Source organism: Pezoporus occidentalis, unplaced genomic scaffold (genome assembly GCF_034315485.1).
Source record: "Pezoporus occidentalis ecotype Australia unplaced genomic scaffold, CSIRO_AGI_Poc_V1 ctg46, whole genome shotgun sequence".
NCBI classification, from domain to species: Eukaryota; Metazoa; Chordata; class Aves; order Psittaciformes; family Psittacidae; genus Pezoporus; species Pezoporus occidentalis.
This window is the reverse complement of record NW_026915791.1, coordinates 4,436,547-4,461,903: the sequence shown is the minus strand read 5'-3', so window position 1 is coordinate 4,461,903 and position 25,357 is coordinate 4,436,547. Positions and strand designations below refer to the sequence as shown.

At 40.8% G+C, this 25,357-nt stretch overlaps 1 protein-coding gene across 1 annotated transcript; it reads right to left on the bottom strand.

The window, feature by feature from the left end:
- Positions 1-840: 840 nt before the first annotated feature.
- Positions 841-25,357, bottom strand: LOC134172543 (cytosolic phospholipase A2 epsilon-like). Its single transcript, XM_062635712.1, has 20 exons — positions 25,331-25,357; positions 23,689-23,761; positions 15,819-15,955; positions 15,388-15,519; positions 14,016-14,056; positions 13,043-13,085; positions 12,397-12,460; positions 11,237-11,397; positions 10,934-11,026; positions 10,239-10,276; positions 9,447-9,603; positions 8,836-8,972; positions 8,134-8,356; positions 6,844-6,958; positions 6,109-6,246; positions 4,924-5,031; positions 4,039-4,230; positions 3,582-3,748; positions 2,000-2,183; positions 841-1,219 (listed from the first exon to the last, which is right to left on the bottom strand). The coding sequence occupies exons 1-20, from the start codon at positions 25,355-25,357 to the stop codon at positions 981-983; spliced, it is 2,469 nt and encodes an 822-aa protein (XP_062491696.1). The 3' UTR covers positions 841-980.

Sequence of the window (25,357 nt, the reverse complement as noted above, 5' to 3'; positions counted from 1 at the left end):
CTGAGATTTTAGGGTGCACCACAAATTCTGACAAGGGATATAGAGAAGGTGGAGCATGCTGCAGGAGGGTTCTTTGGAGAACAATTTCCCTTGTCTCAGGAATGTGTGTTTTCTGAGCAGTCTGAGGCTGGTAAAATCAGGAAGGAACAGATGCTCACCATTTACTATCAAAAGGTCATAGGTAAAGTCAAGCAGGGTATCTAATGCTGACAAAATATTCCCAAATCCAACAACTGAAAAGTGAAAATGAACCAGAGTACTTCAGAAAGCCCACAGACTTTGCAAAGTGATGCAATGCTCAGATCTTTACAGTAACAGGATTACTCTGACAAATACAGTTTGATTTAATTGATAAGAAGAGATGTCATCAAAGACCTAAATGGCCATCATCCATACATCCATTATCCAATACAACTTTGAAAAATCAAATATCCTTCATAAGATATATATATATTTCACCACAGTTTATGACAAAAAAAAGCTGTTGGGAAACAAAACTCTTGAAAGGTAGAACACCATTTAATTCCAGTTACTAAAATCAAATAGTAAATAGATAGTGCATGGTCACCACCTTTTGTGTGTGAAGAGGGCTTTATGGATTTATAACCACTGGTCTCAATGAAATGTTGGAATATTTTACAGATGAGAAAATACTAGTGACTAGCCACCAAGACAATAACAGTTTGCAGGGATAGAAAGCTGTCCCTGTCACATACAGCTGGATGTTTGCCACTAGAGCATCACAGTGAGATGGTGCTAACGACACAGACAGCTGTGTTTGGTATCACAACTCAAGACCAAAAAAAGCAGCTCCTACTTAGTGAATTGAACTGTGTGGATTTGAAAGAGATACTTCAAGTTTTCTTTTTTGAGAAGGTTAGTTAATCTTAGAAATAGATGGTGGCTGCCAAGAACAATGAAGTAGATATTGCATATGTGCTGTCATGGTAAATACTTAGTAAGGGAGAGGAAAATGCTGTTCAAGCAGAGGACTGTGCTTGCGATGCTGGCTGGCTCAGAGCTTGTTTCTTCCGTGCCACAGCCATGCGCAAGGCCTGAAGAATCATGTTCTCGTTGTTCATGATGTTGTAATCAGTCAGCTTCAGGAGCTTGTTGAAATCTTCTGCTTTCAGTGAGACCTCCCTCGTTGAGTATGGAGAGCAGAAACTGGAGATATCAACCTTGCCCAATTCCATTTCAGCAGCGCTACGTGTCATGCCTGTCAAGGGGAACCAAAAAGGGTGCTTGTATTATCTCAGCAAATTACAGTACTCTGATAGATTATGGCAAGAATAATTTAGAGAGATCACAAATGCAATTGCCATGAAGACAAGAGCAGTGCTATGATGTCTGAACAAATTCTATCGAAATTGTTTCACTAAATATCATTCTATTGCAAACAGCACCTCCTACTGCCCAGCTCATGGCACCACATTTTATATGGTCACATGCTCCAGTCAACCTACAGGCTGTCAAGTAAAATACATACTAAAGGTAAAAGCAATAAAGATATATAGGACAGGAAGAAGCAGAATGTTAATAGCCTTGGAAATTGTGACAACAAAGCCTGCACCTCAAATACTAGCCCCAAAATTGCACAGTGACTGTGTTAGTTCGTGCTTTCATTTTCCAAAATACACAACTGATACATTAAACAGCAAAAATAGAAAGCACAGTGGCCCTCCACAGAGTGATCATGTACTGGACAGGTAATTTTCCACTAAATCTGGAAATCAAATCACAAGAAGAAATTAGTTCCCATCCCTCTACTTGCAGAACTTGTTTCTTCTTTCACTGAATTGCATCAAGACTCAGACTTAAAGTTATGACCAAGATTTGACCTGATTACAAAAATGGTTTGTGTCAACCCCTTTTGCAATATATTCTCTAGTAGGAACAAGTGAACAAAGGATTTTTGTATTCGAGCAGGGGAAAAAAGTGTCCAGGGAGTGAGAACATTTGTTGGGTCAATAAAATTAAATGGGCACTGTTAACTTACCAGGTGCTACGTATTTTTGGAAGGTGTCATTCACCAGTGGAAAATAAAGCAGCAGAGGAGCTCCTGGGGTATCTGCACCATCGAACATGTAGCACTCCTTCAGATTCTTCTCATCATCCTTCAGGCCAATGCTGGGAAATGGAATTCCCTGCTCCGAGAAGTATCTGCAAGCCTGCTTCAGGGGCTGGTCATGGCCCAACAGCAGCAGCATAAAGAATGGAAAAGATAGATACCCAAGATCAGGCTGCTGCTGAAGCCCAGTAGTTCAAGCCAAGTTATACGAAATAGAGTGGTAGTACTGGACAGCCAGCAATAGTGTGAGCACCAGCAGCTACAGATATGTTTTCCTCTTCCCTGAGGAGCTATTTGGAAATAGTCTTACAGGAAAACACCTAATGTCAAGATGGTAATGAGGGTTTAAATACATATTAAGGCACATTTCTAAAATGGGAATATGATTTAGGAACAGAACAGGTTAATTGAAAGCATGTTATAGAGCATCATTAATTAAGTGAGAACTAAGTCAGAAGATTGTAGATATAAACAAAACTAAATTTTCAGTCCAAGACAGTAAGATTCATAATCACATCTGTCTATATAGTGGTATAACTTGTGAGTTGACCTCAATAGATTTCAGCAAGGTTTTGAGACCAACCTATAACTTAGAATTTTAGAAATAATATGAGATTTCAAAGTAAAATATGTTAGATCTCAAAATAGTACTTCTCAAAACAGTAAAAGCATTCATCAAAAAGCCTATTTGTGATGATCAACATTGTTGAATTATCTAACAAAACACTGAATTACCACCTCAATTTGTTTGAATTATATATTTCCAGAAGACTTATGAGTACAAGAAAGAAATGTAATGCGAGTTTTTCAGCTGCAGTACAGAGACAAACATGTGTCATGTGGCAGCACAATGTAAGAGCATTGAAGTATCTTCCATTTGAAAAAATGACACAACTCCATGTTTTCTGTGGTGCTGTTCAAGGACAGGTTTACAATTCCAAGTCTATGTTTGGAAGACTAAATCCACCTTTTTATGTGGTGAATACCACTTTCAAAATCTATATAACCATTTTAACTAAATCAGATTTCTGTGAACATAACAAATGCCTTTAATATCTTGCTTCAAGCTCACTATTTAAGGAGAAAAATTCTATTTATTAAAAAAGATAAAAATAAAGATGAAGAAATTCTTCACTCATTAGGTTGTTCTTGAACAGCTAGAAAATCACATATAAAATATATATTAAAGGAAAATGCAGATTAAATTCAGCACCTGAATCACAATCTATTCAATCTTAAGTATAATTGCAGTAGAAGTTGCAGCTCAACAAGCATGACTTTACTATGCCACACTGTATTTCATTGGTGAAGTGTTTAGGGCTATTTTAAAAGTAGTTAGAGAAAACTAAAGATATTTTCCCCTCTGGGAATTTTCATTCTTCTTCTATGGTTTGGAAACACCCTGTTGCTAATTTTTGCTAAGTTCCATGTTTTACGGACAACTGTCTAAAAGCTGTGGAAAGCAGAGGGAAAACCATTACTAAACCAAGACAGTTTTCAGACTTCTCACCAAGGTCTGTGATCCACCAGTGTAATTTAAGTGTATGATGAGGTCCACTTTCCGCTCTGGTCTCAAAAGGGGTGGGCAGCTGGTTTCAAAGAAGAAAGCTGCATCTACCAGCTCCAGGTGCTCTGAGTTGCCTCTCAGGTCATTAGGAGAAGCGTCTAGCAATGTGTCTAAAGAGTAAAAGATTCAGAGTTATTAGCAAATTTGCAAAAAATACATCTGGAAAGCAAAAGGAAGGCAAATCTCCCTCCCATCCAGGATTTTCCCTTTGCTTTGGGGTAGAATGCAGCAATCCTAATGCTTCCTTTAGCCTCTCCGCTCAAGCTTCATTGGTGTTTCCAAACCCATGGACACCACTCACTCAGCTCTCCTCAAGATGTTTAAATGGCCCTCACTAATTCACAGCCCTGCGCCTGCCCCAATGACCACCGAGGCACATAAGCAGGAGTGCTGTCCACACCTTTCCACTTTGCAAAATGCTCCTGCTGGATGTACTCGTTGTGCATCTGGAAGCCCTTCAGGAAGTTGTGGTACTTGGACACAGCAGGACGGTCCGTCAGGATATCCCGAAGAGTCGTGGAGAGGCCACTTGTAGGAGTGAACATGCATGTAGCCATCTCATATGGCTTCTCAGGCAAGTCAGGTTGTTCCTCTAAAGACACACAGTATAAATGACATGCAATTGAATTACAACCACAGTTAAGAGGAGTCTAGGTGCAAAGAGAAGAAAGGGACAGCTCTCAGCATTGTGTTCTTTTTCCCTACAGTCTGCTGTGAGTCCTGGTTAATTTCTTGGTGAAAATACAAACTTACTTTCATTTTGTAAACTCCAGAGCCTTGTCCAAGCTAAGGCCAGGTTGGATGGAGCTTTGAGCTACCTGATCTACTGGAAGGTGTCCCTGCCCATGGAAGGGGATTAGAACTAGATGAGCTTTAAGGTCACTTCCAACCCAAACTAGTCTATGATTCTATACTACGATTCTGTACTGACTAAAGGATCATTTTTCTCATTTTCTTCATATTTTTCTGTTTTTTTCTCAGTACACATTAAAGTAATTCACTTTCCCACGCAAATAAAAAAACAGGAAAAATCGTTTTATTTATACATTTAAAGGAATTACTGCCTTTAGATTCCATGTAGGTTAAATATGAAACTCAAAGCTTACTTTGAAAAGAATAGAAAAAGTTGAATATTTTATTTTTAGATTAAATACTTTTACTTTTAAAAAAAGTTTATTCAATTCAATTTGGCTGTGGACAGCTGAATTCAACAGAAACCTGAAAATTTCTTATATAAACCCAAACATAAGAGTTTGGGTGTTTTTTCCAAAAACCTGAGATTTACCTATTTCAGCCACTTTGTCGTGGGTCCATCTGTGCCAGAAGTCCTCTGAATTGTCAGCTGCGTGCCAGGCATCCAAGAGGTTTTTGGAGAAGATACTACTCCACATTCCTAGGAAGTGGGAGAGGTATAATAAGTAGTGCTGAGGTAAACACAAGGAAGTTCTTTTCAAAAAAATTGCCTCTGCTCCTTCCACAGCTGCTCTTTCACTTTTTTCTGTTTCTATCCAATTTTCCCAGAGATCAGTCTCAGCAGCAGAGCTGACTCAGAAGGCAGAATTGTTTCAGAAGAAATTTCAAAGGATTTTCCTTCTGACATATTTTACCTGAAAATTTTTTCATTAATTTTACATTGTCATTTTCCTATTTTTATTTCCCTTTTCATTTCATAAACTGGAGCACCTCCCGTATGAAGACAGGCTGAGAAAGTTGGGGCTGTTCAGCCTGGAGAAGAGAAGGCTGCGTGGAGACCTCATAGCAGCCTTCCAGTATCTGAAGGGGGCCTATAAGGGTGCTGGGGAGGGACTCTTCATTAGGGACTGTAGTGACAGGGCAAGGAGTAATGGCTTAAAACTTAAACAGGGGAAGTTTAGATTGGATATAAGGTGGAAATTCTTTCCTGGTAGGGTGGTGAGGCACTGGAATGGGTTGCCCAGGGAGGTTGTGAATGCTCCATCCCTGGCAGTGTTCAAGACCAAGTTGGACGAGTCCTTGGGTGATATGGTTTAGTGTGGGGTGTCCCTGTGCATGTCAGGGGCATTGGAACTTGATGAACTTAAGGTCCTTTCTAACCCTAACTATTCTATGATTCCATGATTTTCAGCCATCTCCTTCTCTGATTCCCCTCTTTCTTGCCATATTTATTTTGTCTTACCATTTCCATCAGCTTCCACAAAGTGTAGATCTCCAATTTTCAAAGGTTTTGTAAGCTATAGGAAATGATGGTGCTTCACAAGCACTCACAAAGGCATATAACAACTTTGTTTGTCATTTTAGTGTCATATTATCTTAGTCCAAATGATAAAACCACCTTTGTAGGTGACTGAGTTTCAGGAGACATGCTGAATTTCAGCTGACTGACCCAGTACTTCTGCTGCCACAAGCAGAACAACAGGTTTCTGGGGACTAATTTCTAGCATCATTAGTGTTTGCATGAAAATGTTGTCACTCTCCCAGGCTGGTGAGTCACCTTGCATGAAGCAGATCCGCGACTCAGGCAGCTTCTTCATCAGGCGACCCATGAAGAACTCGCTGCCGAAATCCTCTGCGCGAATGAAGGCACCATACTTCAGGAAGCCCACCTCATACGGTGTGAACTCTACCCACTCTGCCAACACAAGCACCAGCAACGTTAGCTCTGCTACTAAAAGCAGTCCAGCTGCTAGACATGGAATAAGCCTTTCAGGTGCCAGCCCTAGCAGGCAAACTGGCTTAGCACGTGCCCTGAGCAAATCCTGCTGAAAGCCACCACTGAACCAGCTGTCACACAGTCTATGGGTTTATGAAAGAACAAAGCCAGGGCTAAGGGAAAATTTAAATTCTTTACACAGCAATCTGTGTTCTAAAACAAAGGTTGACTTCTATTGATTACTGCCTTTAGCCAACCACGAAAAACACACATTAAGCAAAACTAAAGCTCCAGTGAAACACTTTCTATAAGAATTCGTAATGTTTCTGAGACATTATCATGGATCTGTATTGTGTTATTAGTCTGAAGTCAATGTCTGAACATGCACACTTACATGCCAGAAAATCTATAAAATACTGAACTGCTGCTGTCTATCCTGTGGCTGATCGGTCACTCTTTATACCTCTGAACAGGACTTGGAGTGAGAATTTAAAACCATTTGTCATTATTTACAGCATCCCCATGCTGTATCTGCCCAGGGAAAAACATAGCTCTTTTCCAGAATGGAAACCTTACCTCTAAAATCTTTGGTGGCAACTTTATCCTTGACATTGAGGGCAAGGTAGATGGGCAGTGGGTTCTGACCCTGATTCACTGCCTGACGTTGATCAGAAAGTCTGTGGTGGCATTTCTGGATTTGGAAAAAAAAACCCAACACATTATCTGATAATCAGCTCCTTGAAGACATCAGCTTGTAAATCTGAATATGGGATATAATTTTCCTGAATTTCCTCCTAAATCTTTTTCCACGTTTGAATAACAGAGGGCAAGAAAATCATGGAAAGGAGAATAATTGCTGTTAAGATAAGCAGCCATGTTTTACGTTCAGATTACAATGACAGTAATGGGCTGCTTCTCATGCTATTCTAACTTTGCTTTGCTAAATATAAATGAAAAACTATGGCAGGTCTGGATAATTCAGCTGTTATCACGTACTTCATCTGTTATGAGTTCTTCGAGGCATCGTGTTAATGGCCCTTCTTTGTCCAGATGTTTTTTTAAAACCATATTGAAAGTTAAGATCCACAGAGGAAAAATCTGTGAGCTGTCCAATACTAACAACTTATCTTCTATATGAAATGGAGATTTCAAGTGCACTTCAGACAAATTAAATTCTACCAGATTTTGCTATGTGACATTGAGGCCAGAAATACAATGTGAAATACACTATGAAATTACATTATATCATTTCACCTGTTTCACGTGGACAAAATAGAAACCACGTACAGGATTTTAAAATAAAATAGCTATTTCTCCAGCTATCATCAGTCTGCTGGCTAATACGGGAGGTTTTGCTTGTGCCATTACAACAATTAGGAACCAGAGGTCCTACGAGATCAAATCCAAAGTAGCTGAAAGGTACCTGCAAAATCAAAGTTTCTATACCTAAAATGTCTCAGGAACTCTGGATCTGTACACTTTCTCATCACTGTAACACAAATTGCAGTAACTACATATGTGGTACATCTTCAGTACATTCAAGGTGTGACTGCAGCTAGTGTAAGTACTGCAGCAATGGAGACATTAAAGCATCGGGCCATAAAAACCACCCAAGAACCTAAAAAACTTCTTGGACAGCTACAGTGTTAATTAGCATGCTGGTTATTTTAGAGCTAGTCTGAGCATTTCTATGTTACATTCAACCACACTTTAGGCTCCAGTGTAGACATATGCTACGTCTCCAAGTTATTAATGTAAATAAGTGGTGTTCTGCCTATACACCAAGTGTCTTTTCCTAGGGTTTTAATTTCTTATAAAGATCATAAAGTCACAAACTTTATGAGAAGAAAGATGTATAGACATTACCCCATCATTTAGCATGGCTTCAATCATGAGCCCCCACAGATCAATAAAAGATGTTTTATGTCCTGCTTGGGTCCTTTGGCTCAGCTCTCTGTAATAATTCCTCAGACTTCTCAAGCAAAAAGCTCCCATCTTACACTTGGCTGCTTGCTTCCGAGCTTCAATAATTATTTCTCCAAGATCCTTACGTGACCAATCAGCATCTTCATACAGTTTTGTCATTGTCCTGCAGGCAGAAAATACAATGGAGAGTTGACAGAAATGAAGAAGAAGCTTTTGAAACTCAGAGGATACACTTTACAGACCTTTGACCACTTACTGTTTTATCTTTAGGTTACTCTTTGAGCTTACTTTGAGCAGAAACAGAAAGCTAAAGTCAATCATGTCTGGAATCCAACACAAACAGCCATCTGTGCTGTTTCTGTCCAACAGTAAGTAACCATAAAGGACATTTTGCACAGGATTAAGAACGGTTGCACTTGCAATAAAGTCTCCTCTTCTGGTGAGAGATAAGTCACTTCAATTACACCAAATGCATGATGCATAATAGGCCTTTCATGGGCAACCTTGACATTCACAGACAAAGCTGGAAGTAATAACTCAGGAGATCCCTTTTACCATGGTCGAAATTTAAAACCCTAGACAAAGCCTGGGTTTTGCTTAACACCACAAGACCCAAATAGCAGTATCAAAATGACTCCTCACCATGTTGTGCCAGAGGAGCCACTGATGTATGAAACACAATCCAGAACACGCAACTTTTGAAGACCCAAGATGCTGCCGTACATGCCAGTAAGTGCTCTTATCCCACATCCTGCTGTGGTCACAGCCACTATAGGCACCTGTTCAACACAGAAAAGGGCAAAAAGAAAAGGCTGAGAAATGGCATTAAAGCACATCCATGTCAAAAGATGACAGATGTGCAAAAGCAACATTCAAACTCTGGTAACACATAAACTAGAGATCAAACAACTGCTCTGTAAGTTATAAATAATGCAGGTTGCTGGATATCCCTGTGGGGTATAGTAGAAGATGTTGGCACCTCAGGAAGGATTTTTTAAGAAACATGGACCAAACCCCTTGGTTTGAAGTTCCTTCAAATGATCTACTTGAAAGCCAAGTGGAAATAGAGACTTTGCTCATCCAGACAGACTGTTGAGCTCTCCAGCTGAGATCACCCTGGCTGCAAACAGTGCCCTAGAGCTGCTGACAGAGGTTCTCATGTGCCATCCAGTGGAGGTGAGAAATCACTCCTCATCTCCAGGCTTGAGGGAAAGGAGAGAGTAAAGTACTCCAGCAGTGCCTTTCCTACTTACCTCATGCTCTTGTAGATCTTCCTGCAGATGAAGAATACTTTTCAGTGCATCAGCAACCACCTTCCTCCGGTTTTGCAGGAAATTCTGTTCATCAGTGCACAGGTCAAACCCCAGGCGGGCATCTAGGTTTCTTGCTCTGTAAAACAGACCCTGAGTCCTGAGACCAGGGCACAAATATTGTTATATTATTATTCACCATGGCCAACTCTATCTATGCTTATGTCTGTTTACAGACCAGCCTGCGTAAATGAGAAATAACACAGACAGGCCTCTGCTAATTGCTGCAGCTACTAACAAGAATGCAAAAGGGAAGGCAGAGCAGAACATGACATACTGTCCTGGTATGGTAACAAGGTACCTACAACACATTTCTGGTTTTATTTGCTCATGTAATTAATTTTTGCTGCCATATATGCTTATAAGTAGATAACCAGTCAACAAGCACTGCAGTTTAGGGCAACAGCTACCATGCCTTTGTATTATTTTGGTTTTATAATACAGAAATCTGATTTTGTGGAGCTGCTCTCTCCACCTGTAGCCATAGTAAGTGCATACAAATTGAGATCTACTTATTGAGCTGCACTAACAGCTTGGAAACTTGGAGGAAAGGGTACCCATGATTTAATTCTCCATCACTGAATAAAGGTGAGCCTGGCAAACAAAAGCCAGCAACCCAAACACACCTCTGCTTACAACTGAGCTTGCACGGACCCCTGCTGATTTCAAACGAGATCTGTGTAGGCGCAAATGTCTCCCAGTTACAGGATCAGGTCTTGCTGGAGACACACTTACCATTCACTTGCCTGTGTGTACAAGTCAATTGTCCTGTCCTGAAAATCGCAATACAAACAGTGTAAGCATGCTCAGGTCATTAATCCTGCACCTTCCTCCCCCACTTCATCTATGAGCTGAGTTTCACTGTCTTTGCAGTTAGCAATGCAGCTGCAGAATCTGGCCAGCCATGGTCTGGGCTGTGAGAGACATAATAAGTTCCAGTACAGTCTGGGCTGAATAGAAGTGGGCCATTCTCCCAAGCAGGTGGGCTTAAAGCCCCTCATGTTTTCATAGCTGGACACCTAATTCACCCATCACTTTCTGGGAAGGTTGTTGAAATCTGGACACCTAAACCACAGGCATATGGATGTTCTCTATCCTCCGCTTCAGGCTCTCCCTTCACAAATATGTCTTAATTGTCATATCCATTACTGTTAGCTTGCATACTATGTCGATGAACATGTTAGATATGTCCTGAGGAAATTAGTTTAAACTCAGAACAGGGTTGAGCAGCATGCCTAGAACTACATGCAGAATAAATATTGCATAGTTGCAAAGTGATTGTCATTCACACCTTAGACTGTAGCATTTGTCATTTCTGACAGGAATTGAATCACTGAACTATAAGACTTGTCACCCACCAGCCTGAATATGTCAAACATCAGCCAGTCCATATGCTGGGCTGGTTTTTAGTAAGAAAGACTTGTTCTCACCTCTGCTACTGTTATTTTCTCTTGTATAGGAAGTGAGTTCAGAGCTAGAGTCACAGATTCGTTCATATCCCTTTCATTTTGACTTGAGATAGACTGGAAAAAAGGGTAAAAAAAAAAGTAATGACAGTCAACTACTACACAAAAAAAGGGGGAAAAGAGGGTAAAAGCAGTCTTTCCCACATCTTTCATACATGGAATTACCAATTCCATACATATACACATCTGCACACATACTCAGGTCTCAGAGGCCCCAAAAGAAATACACAGCAAAGAGCCAGCTACACATTAGTGATGATAACATACCCGGCTGAGCCTCCTCCGCCGTGGTAGAGCCACGGTGAGCGCCGAGTGATTATACTTGATGTAGTGGAACCTGGCCGGGGAGGTCGGGCAGAGGCAGGAGCTCAGCGTGTGGATCTGGGTTCCTTCATATGACCCATCCACAGTTAACGCAAACTTTCTCTCTGAAGCAAAGGAGTTTCAAGTTCAAGTTCTTCAAAAAAAGGTGGATAATTTTTCTGCACAGTAATGTAATACATGTTTTTCCTAAGTAATTATTTTGATACCCAAATTATTGGTTAAATAAATACACACTTAGCCTTTAGGTTTCAGCTTTAGAGCTTATGTCCAGAACATGCCATATAGCACCTACTGCTATAGTTGCACTGGCTTTCACACAATAAACCTCAGGTATGTGTTTTCAAGTAACTGAAAAACAGTCTTTATATAGAATGAAATCAACACAGGTTCAAGGTGAAAAATACTCTGCAAATCCACACACTCAAAAGTATATAATCATCCTTCAAAAGATTTATCCCACTCAAGCATTTGCAGCCACATCTAGCAGACTTCTTCACTGAGCTCAACTTGAGTTCAACTGGACCATCCATGTGCTTAAGCAGTTTGCTGGATTGGGGCCATCAGGAAAAGTCAGAGTGAGTTTAAATATTGCATAGGAGATAACACACGTCCACAAGAACAGACTCAACATGGTATCAATGCACTGCTTAAAATGTGCAACTGATGTCTTTGGAAATATATTGAGTGTCATGTTTTACATTGTTATACTGAAAGAAATTTTAAGAAGTTAAAATTATAAATGTTTACAAATCCTCATTCTATTTTCTATGTCTCTGAATCAAGAAGTAACAAGAGTTAGCTCCAGTTTAAGGCTCAAAAAATAAAATAATCAATTCCTGCACAAATACTTCACAATATTACAAGCATCTGACACAATTGTAGAGCAAAGTATTTTTTGGGGAAAACAGACCACACGCTCATCACACCATGTTCTATAATAATCTACTTTTTACCAACTACAGCCTCCTCCACAGGCCACTGGCATCAGTGAGATTGTCTTGCATCCTAAATAACTTCAAACCCCGGTGTTCAAGTGTGAAACACTGAGCATTTTGCTATAAAGTGACGTTCAGATTTCCCCTGTAAGTCAGTGAAAGGCTCACCTGTACTGTCCTTCCTCAGCCTCCCACCATTCACCTGCACATCCAAACAGGAAACTTCACGGGACTGTAAAAGACAACCAGGGCAAGAGAAAAAGGTGCTTGCTGTTAGCAGAGCTCTGCCTTGGCTGGTCCCTCAGTCATGTGCAGTACACAGGGCTTGGGGCGTACACCTCAGGGGAGAGATGGTGCCTTATAACCCCTCTACTAGATCTAGGGAAGTGGCATTGGGCTTCCACATGGGAAATCACAGCTCATGTAGAGATGAGGAAAGAGGAGGGATCTGCTCAATCCCAGCTTGAGAAGCAGCCCCAGAGGGCCTGCGGGAGGACTGGCAGCAGGGGAAGGCTCCCTGGGCAGGGTGCTCAGCCAGGCTCTCCCTGGCAGATCCCAGAGGGTTGTCTGAGCCCAGCTCAGATTGGGCAGAGATGAGCACTGGTGGCAGCCACAGCTTTGGCAGCTGCAGCCTCTCCCAGCGTGAGTCACTTGCAGGGATCATCTGGGAAAGCCAGTACTGACACCAGCTTTAGTCTGCCTCTTGGCCAATGCCTTCATGTCACTGTGTGGAGCAACTAGCTGGAATCTTTAATACTAGCTTTGCAATAAGCATTGCTATATGGCAGGGAAAGGATTATGAAATAAAACGTACCACTAAAACTCCGTTAGTAACGATGTTTTCAGGAGGATCCGGACTAAAAGACAAAATGGAAAGCAATCAGTTCAAAACCAGCACTCTCTTTTACCTGTCTGGTTGAGTTTTTTGACCCTGCTTCTATCATAAACTCATTATCTTTAAAAATCCATCTTTGAACATGCTTCATGGGCAAACAGCATCAGAAATTGTAGCTGGCCGTTCAATCCAATTTGCCTTTTACAGCCTTCGGTCTGAAATTTAAACTGTTTATGAAGATCTGCTGAATGGAAGAGCTCCTTACTTATCAGACAGGATCATTTTCTGACACACTGAAACAAGTTAGCACAGGGATGACATAATTACACTATTGCCCCATATTTCTCAATTTAAACCTGGGAAACAGAGCTGAAAAGCTGGTGAATTCATCCAACCCCGTAACAAAAAAAAAAAGAAAAACTATTACCTTAAAAATCAACAGCAGCCCAAGGACTGATTTGCATGCCCATTCTCTCCATTAACTGTGCAGCCAGCACAGAAACACAGTAAAAATAAAATTTAGTCTATTCCCACAACTAATCCAAATTCCAAGTATCATTTTCCCCACATTGTTATGACAAAGCAAGCACCTGGGATCTCTCAGTCAGGAGCAAGATGGGTTTGAAACTCAAAACAACCTCCTCTGCAGGATGCCCCTTGTAGCCTGGTGAGCGGCAGCCATCAGGGACAACTCTACGCTCCCATCAACATCTGTGCTACATTCTCCATGTGTCTGGATGCCCGCTGTGTACACACACACATCATGCACTGTCATGCACCCCTTCTTCATTAAATGCCTTGCACAAGCATCTCCTGAACACACAAAGTCCACCTCTGTTCTATTCACCCAGTGATGGTGTCAGGGGGCAACGAGTATAAACTGATCTTTTGTGTCAGCAACATATTTTCTCTGGCTTACATTTCTGTAGATCATCTATTTGACCTTACGTACCTGCTCTCCATTGTGAATTCAACCTCCAGCTCCTCTTTTCCCTGCAAAAGAAAATGAAGGCTGTCACTGCAGGTTAGTCCTCTTGTGATCAGAGATACCCCAAGGGAATCTGTGCTCTTCAGGGGTCTCTCTATAAACTATTGTCCACCTTTTGTTACTGCACATGCAGCAGATTTAATTTTCTTCACATTGTATATGTTGTATTTCTAGTGTTTCATGCTTCTAACATCGTATCCATTAGTTTAGACCTTGCAGGACGAATGCAATACATAATCCAGGGCCTCTTGGGAGTTGCTCCCCTTTCTGTAGGCACAGGCTGACCCCTCACTGTTTCACAGGAGAGCCACAATTCCCCTTTCCCTTCTCCTCCCACAAGCTCTCACAGTCCCCACTAATCCTCATCAAGAGTAAGGCTGGATTTCTCTGATACATCCAAATCATCCTGCCCCTCTCCCAGCCCTCAACCACAGCGTGCTCAGGTGTGCCTGGCAACACATGAACATAGTGGCACACCTGACCGTATGAAGCCCAGGATGTTCTGGAGGGTGTGCTTTGGTTTGATGAGGTCTGTGCACATAGACTCCTTGCATGCTCAGACTTCATCTTTTGTAATTGCCTCCCCTTGAGATTTTCTCCCTCCTTTGTAGGTTTTGTGCCTTATCTTATTGTCCTCCTAGTTTGAGCACTAAGGAAAAGTTCCAAGGCTAGGCTGGACAGGGCCTTGAGCAATCTGGTCTAGTGTGAGGTATTCCTGCCCATAGGAGAGCATTGGAACTAGATGAGGTTATGTTTCTTTCCAAGTCTAACCACTCTATGACACTACAAAAATACATCATGAAGGAGCAGCCTTTCTAAAAGAGGTATTAATTCAACACTCAGTCTCATATTTCTAGGCCTAAACACTGTCCTTAAAACTTCATTATAAAGTTGTCTCAACCATATGAAATCAAGACCTGCTGAAAGTTCAACTATTTTAATAGTTCAGCTATGTAAGCTGTGTTCTCTTCGTTTTCCAAATAAGCTCAATGTCACATTGGGTTTGGGGTTTACGACTGCAGAACAAAGCACATAGCTCAGAAACACCAGCCCCAACTGCAAAATTATTGGGGTAAACTCTTGATATTTTGGTATCAAGGATAGCAACCCATCAAGTCTAATAACACTGGCCAACTCTGTCTGTAGAAGCAGAGCCCAAAACCTGCTGTAATTACAGAAGTAACTTGACATCAACACCGAAACATACGGACATACTCAGGTGGGTAAATGAATATTAAGAAAAGCTTGTATATGGGACACATGAAAGAAAAGCTGAGATAGCCACGTTCTCACCTGACCACATCCCCTTAGCTTTGCCCTTGAATTTTATCCATACCTGTGGATTCAGCTGGAAAGATAGCTGAATGTTTTCTCCAAGCTGGATTTTGGAGACATCAAAGAAAACAGTGAGGAGATGGTCATCTTCAGTTGTGTTGTCCTCATCACAAACTTTAAGCTCCAGAATGTTCTGGGATCAAGAAAACAAACAAGCAAACAGATTATAAGGTTGAATAAACATGCTACAGATATTTTAGCTGAAGGAACTTGGGAAAGAAGTTCAAAAATGAAAAAATAGAATTTCTGCAGTTGCTCTCTACAGACTCTATTGGCTATGCAGACAGGTACAGACTTACCCAACCATGAAGAGCTAAATATCTACAGTGTGAATACTTCATAAGGGAACTCAGAAAGACCTGCAGAGTGGAAGGGCTATATGGTAGTTTGATATCTGGTAAGAATACCTGTTATGGATAGCCATGAACCTACCTTAACTTGACTCTGAATTGTGAAGTGGAAGGTTTCATTCCATGTTGGGTTCTTGCTGTTCTGCACTGTCTTGGTGCGGAAATGCTGAACAGAAGCTGTTGGCAGGCTCAGGCTCACATAGCAATCAGACTGGGTAACTGTTGAGGAGGGGGAAAGTGTGAAAGCAATGGACCAGTAAAACATACCTAGTACCCTACAAGGCATTGAATTTTGAAGCATAGAACATAGGACAATACGCAGAACGCAGGCAAAGATGCCAGCTAAGGTATCTTAAAGCCAGTGCTAAACAACCAGATTCTTTTAATTTGTATAAGCCCAGCAGTTTGTTCTGATTGAGAACTACTTCTAATTGCTGGAAAAAACAATAAACATTCAAAATACACAGTTACATTGCATTCCTTTTCAAAAAGATACATAGGCATTGTCTATTTATATCAGACTTCAAAGGGCTTCCAAAGGTAGGCATAAACATGCCTTAATGTTTGTGGGGTAGCTCTGGCTGTAACTTCTGTCTTGTCTACTTTCTGGAGCACCCTTTCTTTCTCTAGCACATCTGGCTGCCAGTGCAGGGCAGGAAGGAGCTCATTGCACTGAAGGTTCCCATGAAGCTTCATTGCTGTCACAGAAACCAGGTCTTCCAGAAGACTGATCTCAGTCTGCTTTCTTCTATTTTGTGAAGTTAAATAAGGGAACACATGCACAACATAAAGCTCAACAACAGAGCTTTTCAAGAAAAAGAAAATCAATAGAAAATAAAAAACTGATTCTCTGTGGAGGTAAATTGCACTTAAACCTCTGTGAAATGGGTTAAAATAAGCACATATGAGAAAAGCATCGAAATGCTGAAAAGTTTTATGGTGCAACATGTACTTTGAGAAAGTCCCGAGGCAAATTTTTCACCCGTAAAGCTGTACAAAAAAATGTTGCTTAATGTCACTATTTTCACCTTCATCTCAGTGCCTCAGCCAGAGTGGTAAAGGTTTTTGCAACACTTTATGTGCAGGTGAAAGCTTGCCCATGCTTCCCAGCACAGAGTGAGTTCTTTGCACAAGCACTGGTTTGCTGTTTCAATTAGAGGCAGGTCATAACATTCATCTATTAATTTTAATGTTTCCAGATGTAGGGAGGGCAGCTTTAATGTTTTTATTTTCCTTTCTCAGCTGAAGAGACCAGTTGCATAGTTTGTCTTCCCAGCTGAGCTCCATCATAGGTTATGGATGTTCAGGGCCAAAGCTGTGATGTGAAACTGTGGTTAGCAGCAGTCTGCAGGTCTACATCATCAACAAGCACTTTCATTCTGAGGTCATAGCAATCTGCTCCAAATATGTTCTGTCATCATTATTAGGAAATAAAAGACAAATGTGAATCAGGAGATTAAGAATCCTGTGGACCCACACTCAAAAGATCAGGGATGATCACCCTACAGAACAAGATCTGTTAGTTAGAGATGACAGCCTACTCTAGTGCCAAAGACAGCATGGGGGAGTATTGCTCATAAATGCCAATCCCATCATTAGCATTGTAGTTCCTCTATTTGTAACGCCACCTACTCAAGCATTCTTGCCATTGCATAGCAGACACACCTTCATCTGCATAGACTTGTGTCTTGTCCCACTCAGTTTTACTGGTAAACTTAGCTTTGGGAAACAGAATAATCAACTTGGCCCTTTATCGCACTCCTGTGTAACTGAAGGATTAACAAAGCCAGACTTTATTTTTTCCCCTGACTCCCCTGAGACATAAGTCATTTTTCTTCGTAACTGAATGAAAAAAGAGTAACTTTGATGAAGGTAGTTGTGGTTTATACAAAGATAAATAAATTCTAAAAAAATATCAAAACATATGGAAATGACCTGAGCTTCTAACAGTCCTAATAGCTCCCAAACTTCTGTGTGCATACAGGAAACATCCATATATAAATTTTTTTTTTGGCTCTTGGGAAGTGCAGATTGATATTAGCACAGACTGCTGGCAGCTCTTGTCCCCACTAGGAAGAAAGCCAGAAATGGCCAAATGCATGCCTGTGAGTGATCCAAATTATATGTCACTGACCTTTCCCATACATCAATACATGTACTGACTTTGTCTGTTGCAAAGAACAATGTATTATTTCAAAACTGCATCAATTTTGTTTCCGTAGGTGATCACTCTCTGCTTTTGCACTGTATCATATGCCTTGAAGAAATAACCACTTGGACAGCAGAGCCCTGACCTCATTTAGATCTCTGACTTTCGCTGTGAGACTTCTGACACCACCACTAAACAAGCATGGTTCCCTCTTCCCTTGTGCAAAATGTGTTTGGTGATGCCTTTTGTACTTCGAAACCTAATTACCCCTTGTTCGTGACGTATTTTCCAGGTGTTGTGAGGAAGGCACTTAGAACACCCAGGAACCTTTTTTACATATCTCAGGTACCTCAGGACCACACTCTGCCCAACCAGCTCCACGTACAAGCAGATGTGAGAACTGGCGCTCCACAGCACATCCTGTGCCCAAGCAGGTTGGTCACACCACAGTATCCCATTGCCTTGTATCAAGTGCCTTTTCACATACACATACAAGGTTCCCATTGTCAGCCACATGCAAGCAAATCATCATTACCCTGGTACGTAAGCCTAACCACCACCTAACTACAGCAATTACGCTCAAACACACCGCAGAGCTTCGCAGCAGGGACCTGTCGTGTCCCTCCCCTCCACCACAACACGTGAGCAGCCGTCAAACATGCTCAGGGTGGCAGCCATGGTATCACTGTGGGGCAATATCCTGCCAAAAGCAGGTGTGGCAGCAGGTGTTTATGAAAGCACGGTCTCTTCGTCCAGTTATTACACTAAGTTTCTAATTATCTTCCAGGATAATAGCAGGACTGGATTGTAATTGTGTTGTACCATTAGAAAGCATTACAGTAATGTGACCCATGCTGAAAAAAACACCATGCTGCATCCCAAAATGCAGGGCTCAAGTTAACATCTTGTTCTTGTACAAGCTAAAAATCTTGTTCTTGGCTCAAGCTAACATCTCACCTGCCTCATAGATAGCTCAAATTCAAACAGGACTAAATGAAAATGGTTTCATTTTAATTCTACGCCTTTTTGATGCTAACAGAAGCAACCACCAGACCACTGGTAACCTGGCCAGAAAGCTGGATGTCTGTCTCCTCTCGGACTGCCTTTAAGTGCTCACATTGAGATTATTTCTAGGTGCTGAAAGGATCTGAACCAAGAATATGGTCTCAAACATCGTTTCCCCAGATCATTTCCTTCATCATGTCTCCCTGCACTCGGACCCATCCATGTCATAAATCATAAACTGTCACCACCAGCTGAGAAAAGCGTTTTGCATCTTCCTCCCACACTGGAGCTGAGCAGAGATCTGGCTGAGGGTGGGTGGACAGCCAGGCATTGCTCTTTTCTAGAGTGGTGAATATTAGATAATTTTGATCACTGGAACTTTTAATGTTCTTTTTTAAAATTAAAAAAACCCAACCTATTTAATTTTTTTATTCAAATAATTTAATTTCTTTAAAATTAAACATCTCCCTTCTCAAGGCCCTTCACAGACTGTCAGAATTCATTCAGTCCTGGGAGATCAGTTCTTGCTTCCAGGAAACATTCAACATTTACCTCCTAAAACAGCTAAACAGCAGTAAAAACCTTTCACACTCTCCCACCCTGCCCTTCACATTGGGTAGAGCACCCTCCAAGTAACTCTGCAACAGCATCAGCAGTCTCGTTTACATCCCTGCTTAAAACTTCTGTTTGCTGAGATCTAGCTAAATCCTTACTTCCTCCTCCCCCCCCCCCCCCTTTTCTCCTTTTATCAGTCCACATCCTCTTATTTTGTAATGAGATCTCAAGCAGCACCTAGAACAATAGGTTGTTGGTGAGTAACTGCCACTGCTTAAATGGTGAAGTAAGCAATAAATAATGATGAAACAATAACAACAGTGCAAGAACAGAACACCAGGGGAAGCCTGCGGGTTCCTGCAGTAAGCATCACATTGGACCATAGTTCCTCAAACAATAATGTATTTCACTGACTGCTTCTTTTGAGGATCTCAGAAGCCTAATGATGAACTGTTAATGCAATGTTGCAAAATATGGGTTTCAATAAAAATTTGAAACATACTTAATAATTTTATAGCATATTGTACCCAAAATAAAATAAGCCTTATATTAAAAAAAGACCAAACTTGGAATTTTCCAAAATTAACAAGCCTATTTTTTTTAAAAAAAAAAGCTTTAAAAAATGTCATTTTCTTATTAATAAAATGCTGAAAAATATTTTTAACTCTACATCAGTCAAAGGTCTATTTAGCCCAGGACCCACAGGCAGTGGTTCTCTTGGATGTTTTCAGGAAGCAGTGACTGATGGCTTAAAATTCCTCAGCTCAGCGCCCTCGTGCAGTTGCCTGTTCTGACCTTTTTGTTTAAACCTTCACAGCCTGTTTTGCTTTCTTTGCCATTTGTTAACTTCACTTAATGATTTAATTTTTCTCCAGTATCTTGTTCTTTAGCTCCTTTATCTTTTTTGGGGAAAGGCCCTTGGTCCTCTTAGAGGTGAAAACCAGTGCCAGAGGAGAATACTCCCCACATTTAGTGGTGGGTGTCTAAGGAAGAGTAAAAGAGGGCAGGCAACATATAATGCTCTCTCAGCCTTCACAGTTTAAGATTCAGACACTTCCTAAGCCAGACTTCACTGGATTTTTCTTCTATGAACTTGTTCAGTCTCTGCCTGGAGCTCACAAACTTTTGGCATCAGGGGTCTCCTGCCATGGGAATAGCCCAAGCTGAACCACGTGCTGCAAAAAGACATGTCCTTCTGTTCTAGAGCTATAGTGATTGCTCAAGGACTGTGAGAGGCTGAGCTTGAAATCTGCAATATTCTTCAGAGAAAGCCATGTTCTTTAGGGTGGATTGTATTGGTGCACATCCAAGTCTCACCCCGTCAGGGAGTCAGGATGCAGATGGGATACACGCCCAAATCTGGGAACTGGCAAGTGTTCAGAGGTCCAGAATATCAAGAGCCCCACTGAGCCTGAGGGGGACGTAGGTGTGCTCAGTGGGAAGGGGGAATGTGAAGAACACAAACAGGGCCCTGGTTTCAAAGGTGGTATCAATGCTATCAGCTATGCATCAGTGCACAAATGGAAATTAGTGTTATAATTTACACACCGATGGGTCGGTGGGAAGAAGAGATGGCACAGTGCAAGGGCGAACTAAAAAGATTCAGGATTTGAAAAGCAGAATGAAAATTTCCTTAGATAAAAATACTATCTTATGCACTGAATTTCCATTCAAGGTGCTGTATTATGTGTTCCATGGGAGATGTTAGTGAAGCTTTGAGAGTCTATTGTTAGGGATCAATTTTCCCATCTCCATTACCTGAAAAATTAAGCAGGTAGACCAATAATGAAGTTAACTTGCAGCAGCAGGTTGAGAAATCTAAACAGTAGGTAAATATTAAACAAAGTGAAACAAAAACTCAATAGAAACCTAGTGCAAGAAGTGATTATGACAGAAAATGGCAAAATGAGGTTGACTTCTGAAAGAAAAGGATGGGCACAATTGGCGACAGACGGAATGAGCTGATTTAAATGGTTAAACATCTGTAAGATGCATGAGAAATATGTTACAACTCCCAGCTTGTTCTATCTAGAAAAGTTTGCAGGAGAAAAAAAATGACAAAAACAGCTGTGTAAAGGAAGAATGAAGAAAAAAATTATCAGTGTTAAGAAAATGGTACTCTAAAGAAGTCTACATCACTGGTGATCGAAGTACACATGCTCCTGGGTTTCCTAAGGCTGTGTCAAGCTAACCTCTAGGGAACTGTTAATATGACTGAAACAAAAATATTCTCCCAGCTTTACACACAAGCCAGCAAAATTTTGTACAAGTGGTACACTTTTTATTGTAAGTTTCCCATTTTTCTGCCTCTCAGTGAAAGTCTCATACAGTTACCAACATGTAATTTGGACTTTCATATTGCCGGTGAGTTTAACCAGAGGTTAAATTTATTTATTAAACCATTTGAAATATAGGATTTTTTGTGATCAAGAGTGTCTCATTGAAATACGCAACTTTTACAAGTCTGGCTGCAAAGAAAACTAAGTCCTGAAATGGTGTAAAAGCAGATCTTTCTGATAAATGTAATGGCAGATTTTCAACTCAGCAAAATCAAATGTTACTGGAATTAAGAAGCTGTCATTCAAAAACAGATCCAGCAATCAAGCATAAGCAAGGCAGTGTGATTCTATGATTCTGTGATTTTCTTTTCCTCCATGATGAAAGTACCTAACAAGCAAAGCATTCACTTTTTGCAACTGTTAGTTTTGGTTTGTTTGTGAAAATTTTTTTCCCCTCAATATTGGGACTGATACTGCCATTTCAAATAGATGATAGCTTGGCAATATTGGCAGTGACTGTCTGCTCTTCTGTTTTCAAGTCAACATCCAGAATATGCTTTACAGTGTAAGACAAAAGAGCCTCAGTCTTGAAAGCCAGTGCTGTGGCTTTACTATTGCTCTGGACCCTCTGCCATGCTCCGAAAGCACCTTTGTTATGCAAACTGCTCCTTTAAGCAGTTTTACAGGCTGGTGGGATGTGTCTTGGACTACGAAGCAGAAATGCCTGAGCATTTCAATATGTGTCCCCTGCCATAGAAACTTTCTAGTGTAGAGAAGAACAGCATCAAAACATAGGAAACACCCTTCAGAATATAAGCAGTTTCAAGACATGATATAAATAGAAAGCATTAATCTAGATAAGAAAAAGCTGGAGAGGAAGTTTGGTAAGCTCATTATCAGGCCAATGGTTTAATAAAACACAGTTTTGTGGGGAGGTATCTAAAGGATATGGTTTGCCACACCTTTTTCTTTCAGTTCAGAGTGCACTTTTGTACCTTCAATTAGGCCTTAGCTGTAGCAAGGGATTTCTCCCCAGCCTATAACTGCGCTTCAAATCTCCTTTCTGCACTTTAAACGTAGTCCAGTAGGAAGGTTCATACAGATCCTTCTTCCCCATACATTCAGCAACAACAAAGCATCTTACTTCCCTCCAATAAAAACTGGAGTAAGACACTCCTTATATACCTTTGTTATCTAAAGAAACTATAACAGAACTCGAAACAAATCACTTTACATCATTTTAACTGAAGAAATTCATTTTGGTCTGGTTCCTAGAAAAAATTGCTAGATCCAGACCTTCTTATTTGTATAAATGAATGAATGTAAGACAATCAGACATCTCCTTAGAGTGGAGGTGACTGTCATTCACAGATTTTTTTCTAGTGCTTTGCAGTTCAGATATTTATAGCGCATTAATAAACTTGTACGTAACTCTCATTCCTGGACATTTTCTAAAAGCAATAAAGAACAGAAAAAGCTGACACTGTAAGCCCCCAGCCAAGTTTTGAACCATGGCTGTTCCCATGGCTGAATCAAATTTGACAGTCCATGAGCGATGTCAAGTATGCAGTCCTGAGCTCACATAAACTATTCTGCAACAGGCCCAGGGATGCACAGGGTGGACATTACTGTAAGAAGGAACCATAGAAAGAAGTGCCCCATCTAAACTTGTTATAGCCTTCTCTGTGGATAAAAATACCTTTCTTTGAAGATTCATACGTGAAATATTTCATGCATTCTGTGCAAACATCTGAACTATAACTCATGGCTAGACTTAAAACTTTCACTGGCAAAGATAAAAGAATAAATAATAACTTCCATCTATGCTATCTCATCTTCAGCATATTGCAGTTATGCATCTTGTCTCTCTTCTTTTATAAATACTTGTCGGTGTGACACCTGGTTATATTCCAAATAGTTTTACAAGCATCTTGATGCTCCAAGGTTATATCAAAGATACTCACACAAATCTGCTTTCCTGGCATTTTTCATCCGTATGATTTTTACAGTGAGCAAGTTGCATGGAGAGGGCTCTGTCTGTTGAACAGCATGCAAAAGTTGTGGAATGAGCATGAAGAGAGAAAGAACAGAAGCGCAGTCAGAGATAGCATTGAATTAAGTGTTACAGTTCCAACAATCCAAGGCATTTCTCAACTAAAGTTCTTTCTTTTGCGTTTTCTTCTCCTTCATCCTAGGTTTCAGCCAGGTGTGGCCAGAGAGCCAAAATGTACGTTCCACCACAAACCAAACATCTGATGTCCTCCATTTTCCATTCTGAAGAAACTTGTGGTAACCCTTGACCTGAGGTGTCTGACTCTTGCAACCCAACAAGAAATGTATGATAGTGAGCCTTGCAGTGCTATTAATACAGCTGACACACACACATCTCCGTCTGCGTGAATTCAAAGGATGTTAAATATATTCACTGTATTTCACAATAAATAGCAGACAATCTAGCAGGGCAGGAATTAGTAACGATATCATGGTGTAATGATGCTGCTTGTCAGCTGGTTTACAGCTATATCACTACATTGTTATGTTTGACGTAGAGCCGTGCTGGTTCCCAGACAATGAGGACCTGAAAAGTGTCTTCCAGAGACCTATCCCAAACTTCTCAGTAGGGGGAAGTGAAAGCAAGAACTCTGTAATTATTTCTCTCTGAGTAATTCAGCCCATCCAATCTCCCCTTTCGCAAAAGTCACAGGGAAATACCAATGGAAATCTTGGGAAACCACCTAGCCATAAGTGGTTACCAAACCTGCCAGGAAACTGGCTCGATTTTGTCATTTTCTCCCATCCTATGCAAGGATCAGACACACATGGTGTTTAATCAAAAGTACGGGGTCTGAAGCTGAGGTACTTTGTTCCCTAGATAATTGTCTTTTTTAAAGGAATAAAAGGAGGGAAATTTGCACATTTAATGCTTTAAATTAAAAACAAAACAAAACAAAACTAAACCAATATCCAAACCAACAAAAACAACAACCAAACAAAAAATTACAAAGAAGAACAAACCACCCCACCAACAGCCAAGAGGAGCAAAAGAAAAAGAGCAAAACTACGCAGTGATACAACAGTTCAAGCACTCTGCCTATAGGGCAGGGAATATCACTGCAACAAGCCCATAGGTCAGTATATAACAATGTGCTACCATTTGTTCCCTTACGGCCCAAACCACCCACAAATTTTAAAAGAGCTGTATTTAATACATCACGTAATATTAGTTTCCTGGCTTTCCCAATGAACTCACTGATATTTCTGACATGTCCTTATATTCCCTCAGCAGGTTGTTTTGCCTAGCTCAGTTGGATGGAAGTGAAGGACAACAGTAACGTATAAAAAGATATATATATTTTTTTTTAATTAGGAATTTTCAAAGTAGTTAGATTACTGCAGCATTAAAATCCTTTCATTCCTCAAGGCCAAAACACAAAGCAGGCACAAAACCCAGGCAGAAGCCCCACTTGCTCTCAGCCTTGCTGCTGAAGAAGAAATCTCAGAGCTGAAAGTACAGGAGGCAGAACCCCACATCCTACAGCAGGTACCCCCTGCCATCAAGGGGCTGTCTACACAACTCATCACAGAACCTCCTTTTTCTTTCCTTACCTGGCTTTTACTGAAGAACAACCCCAT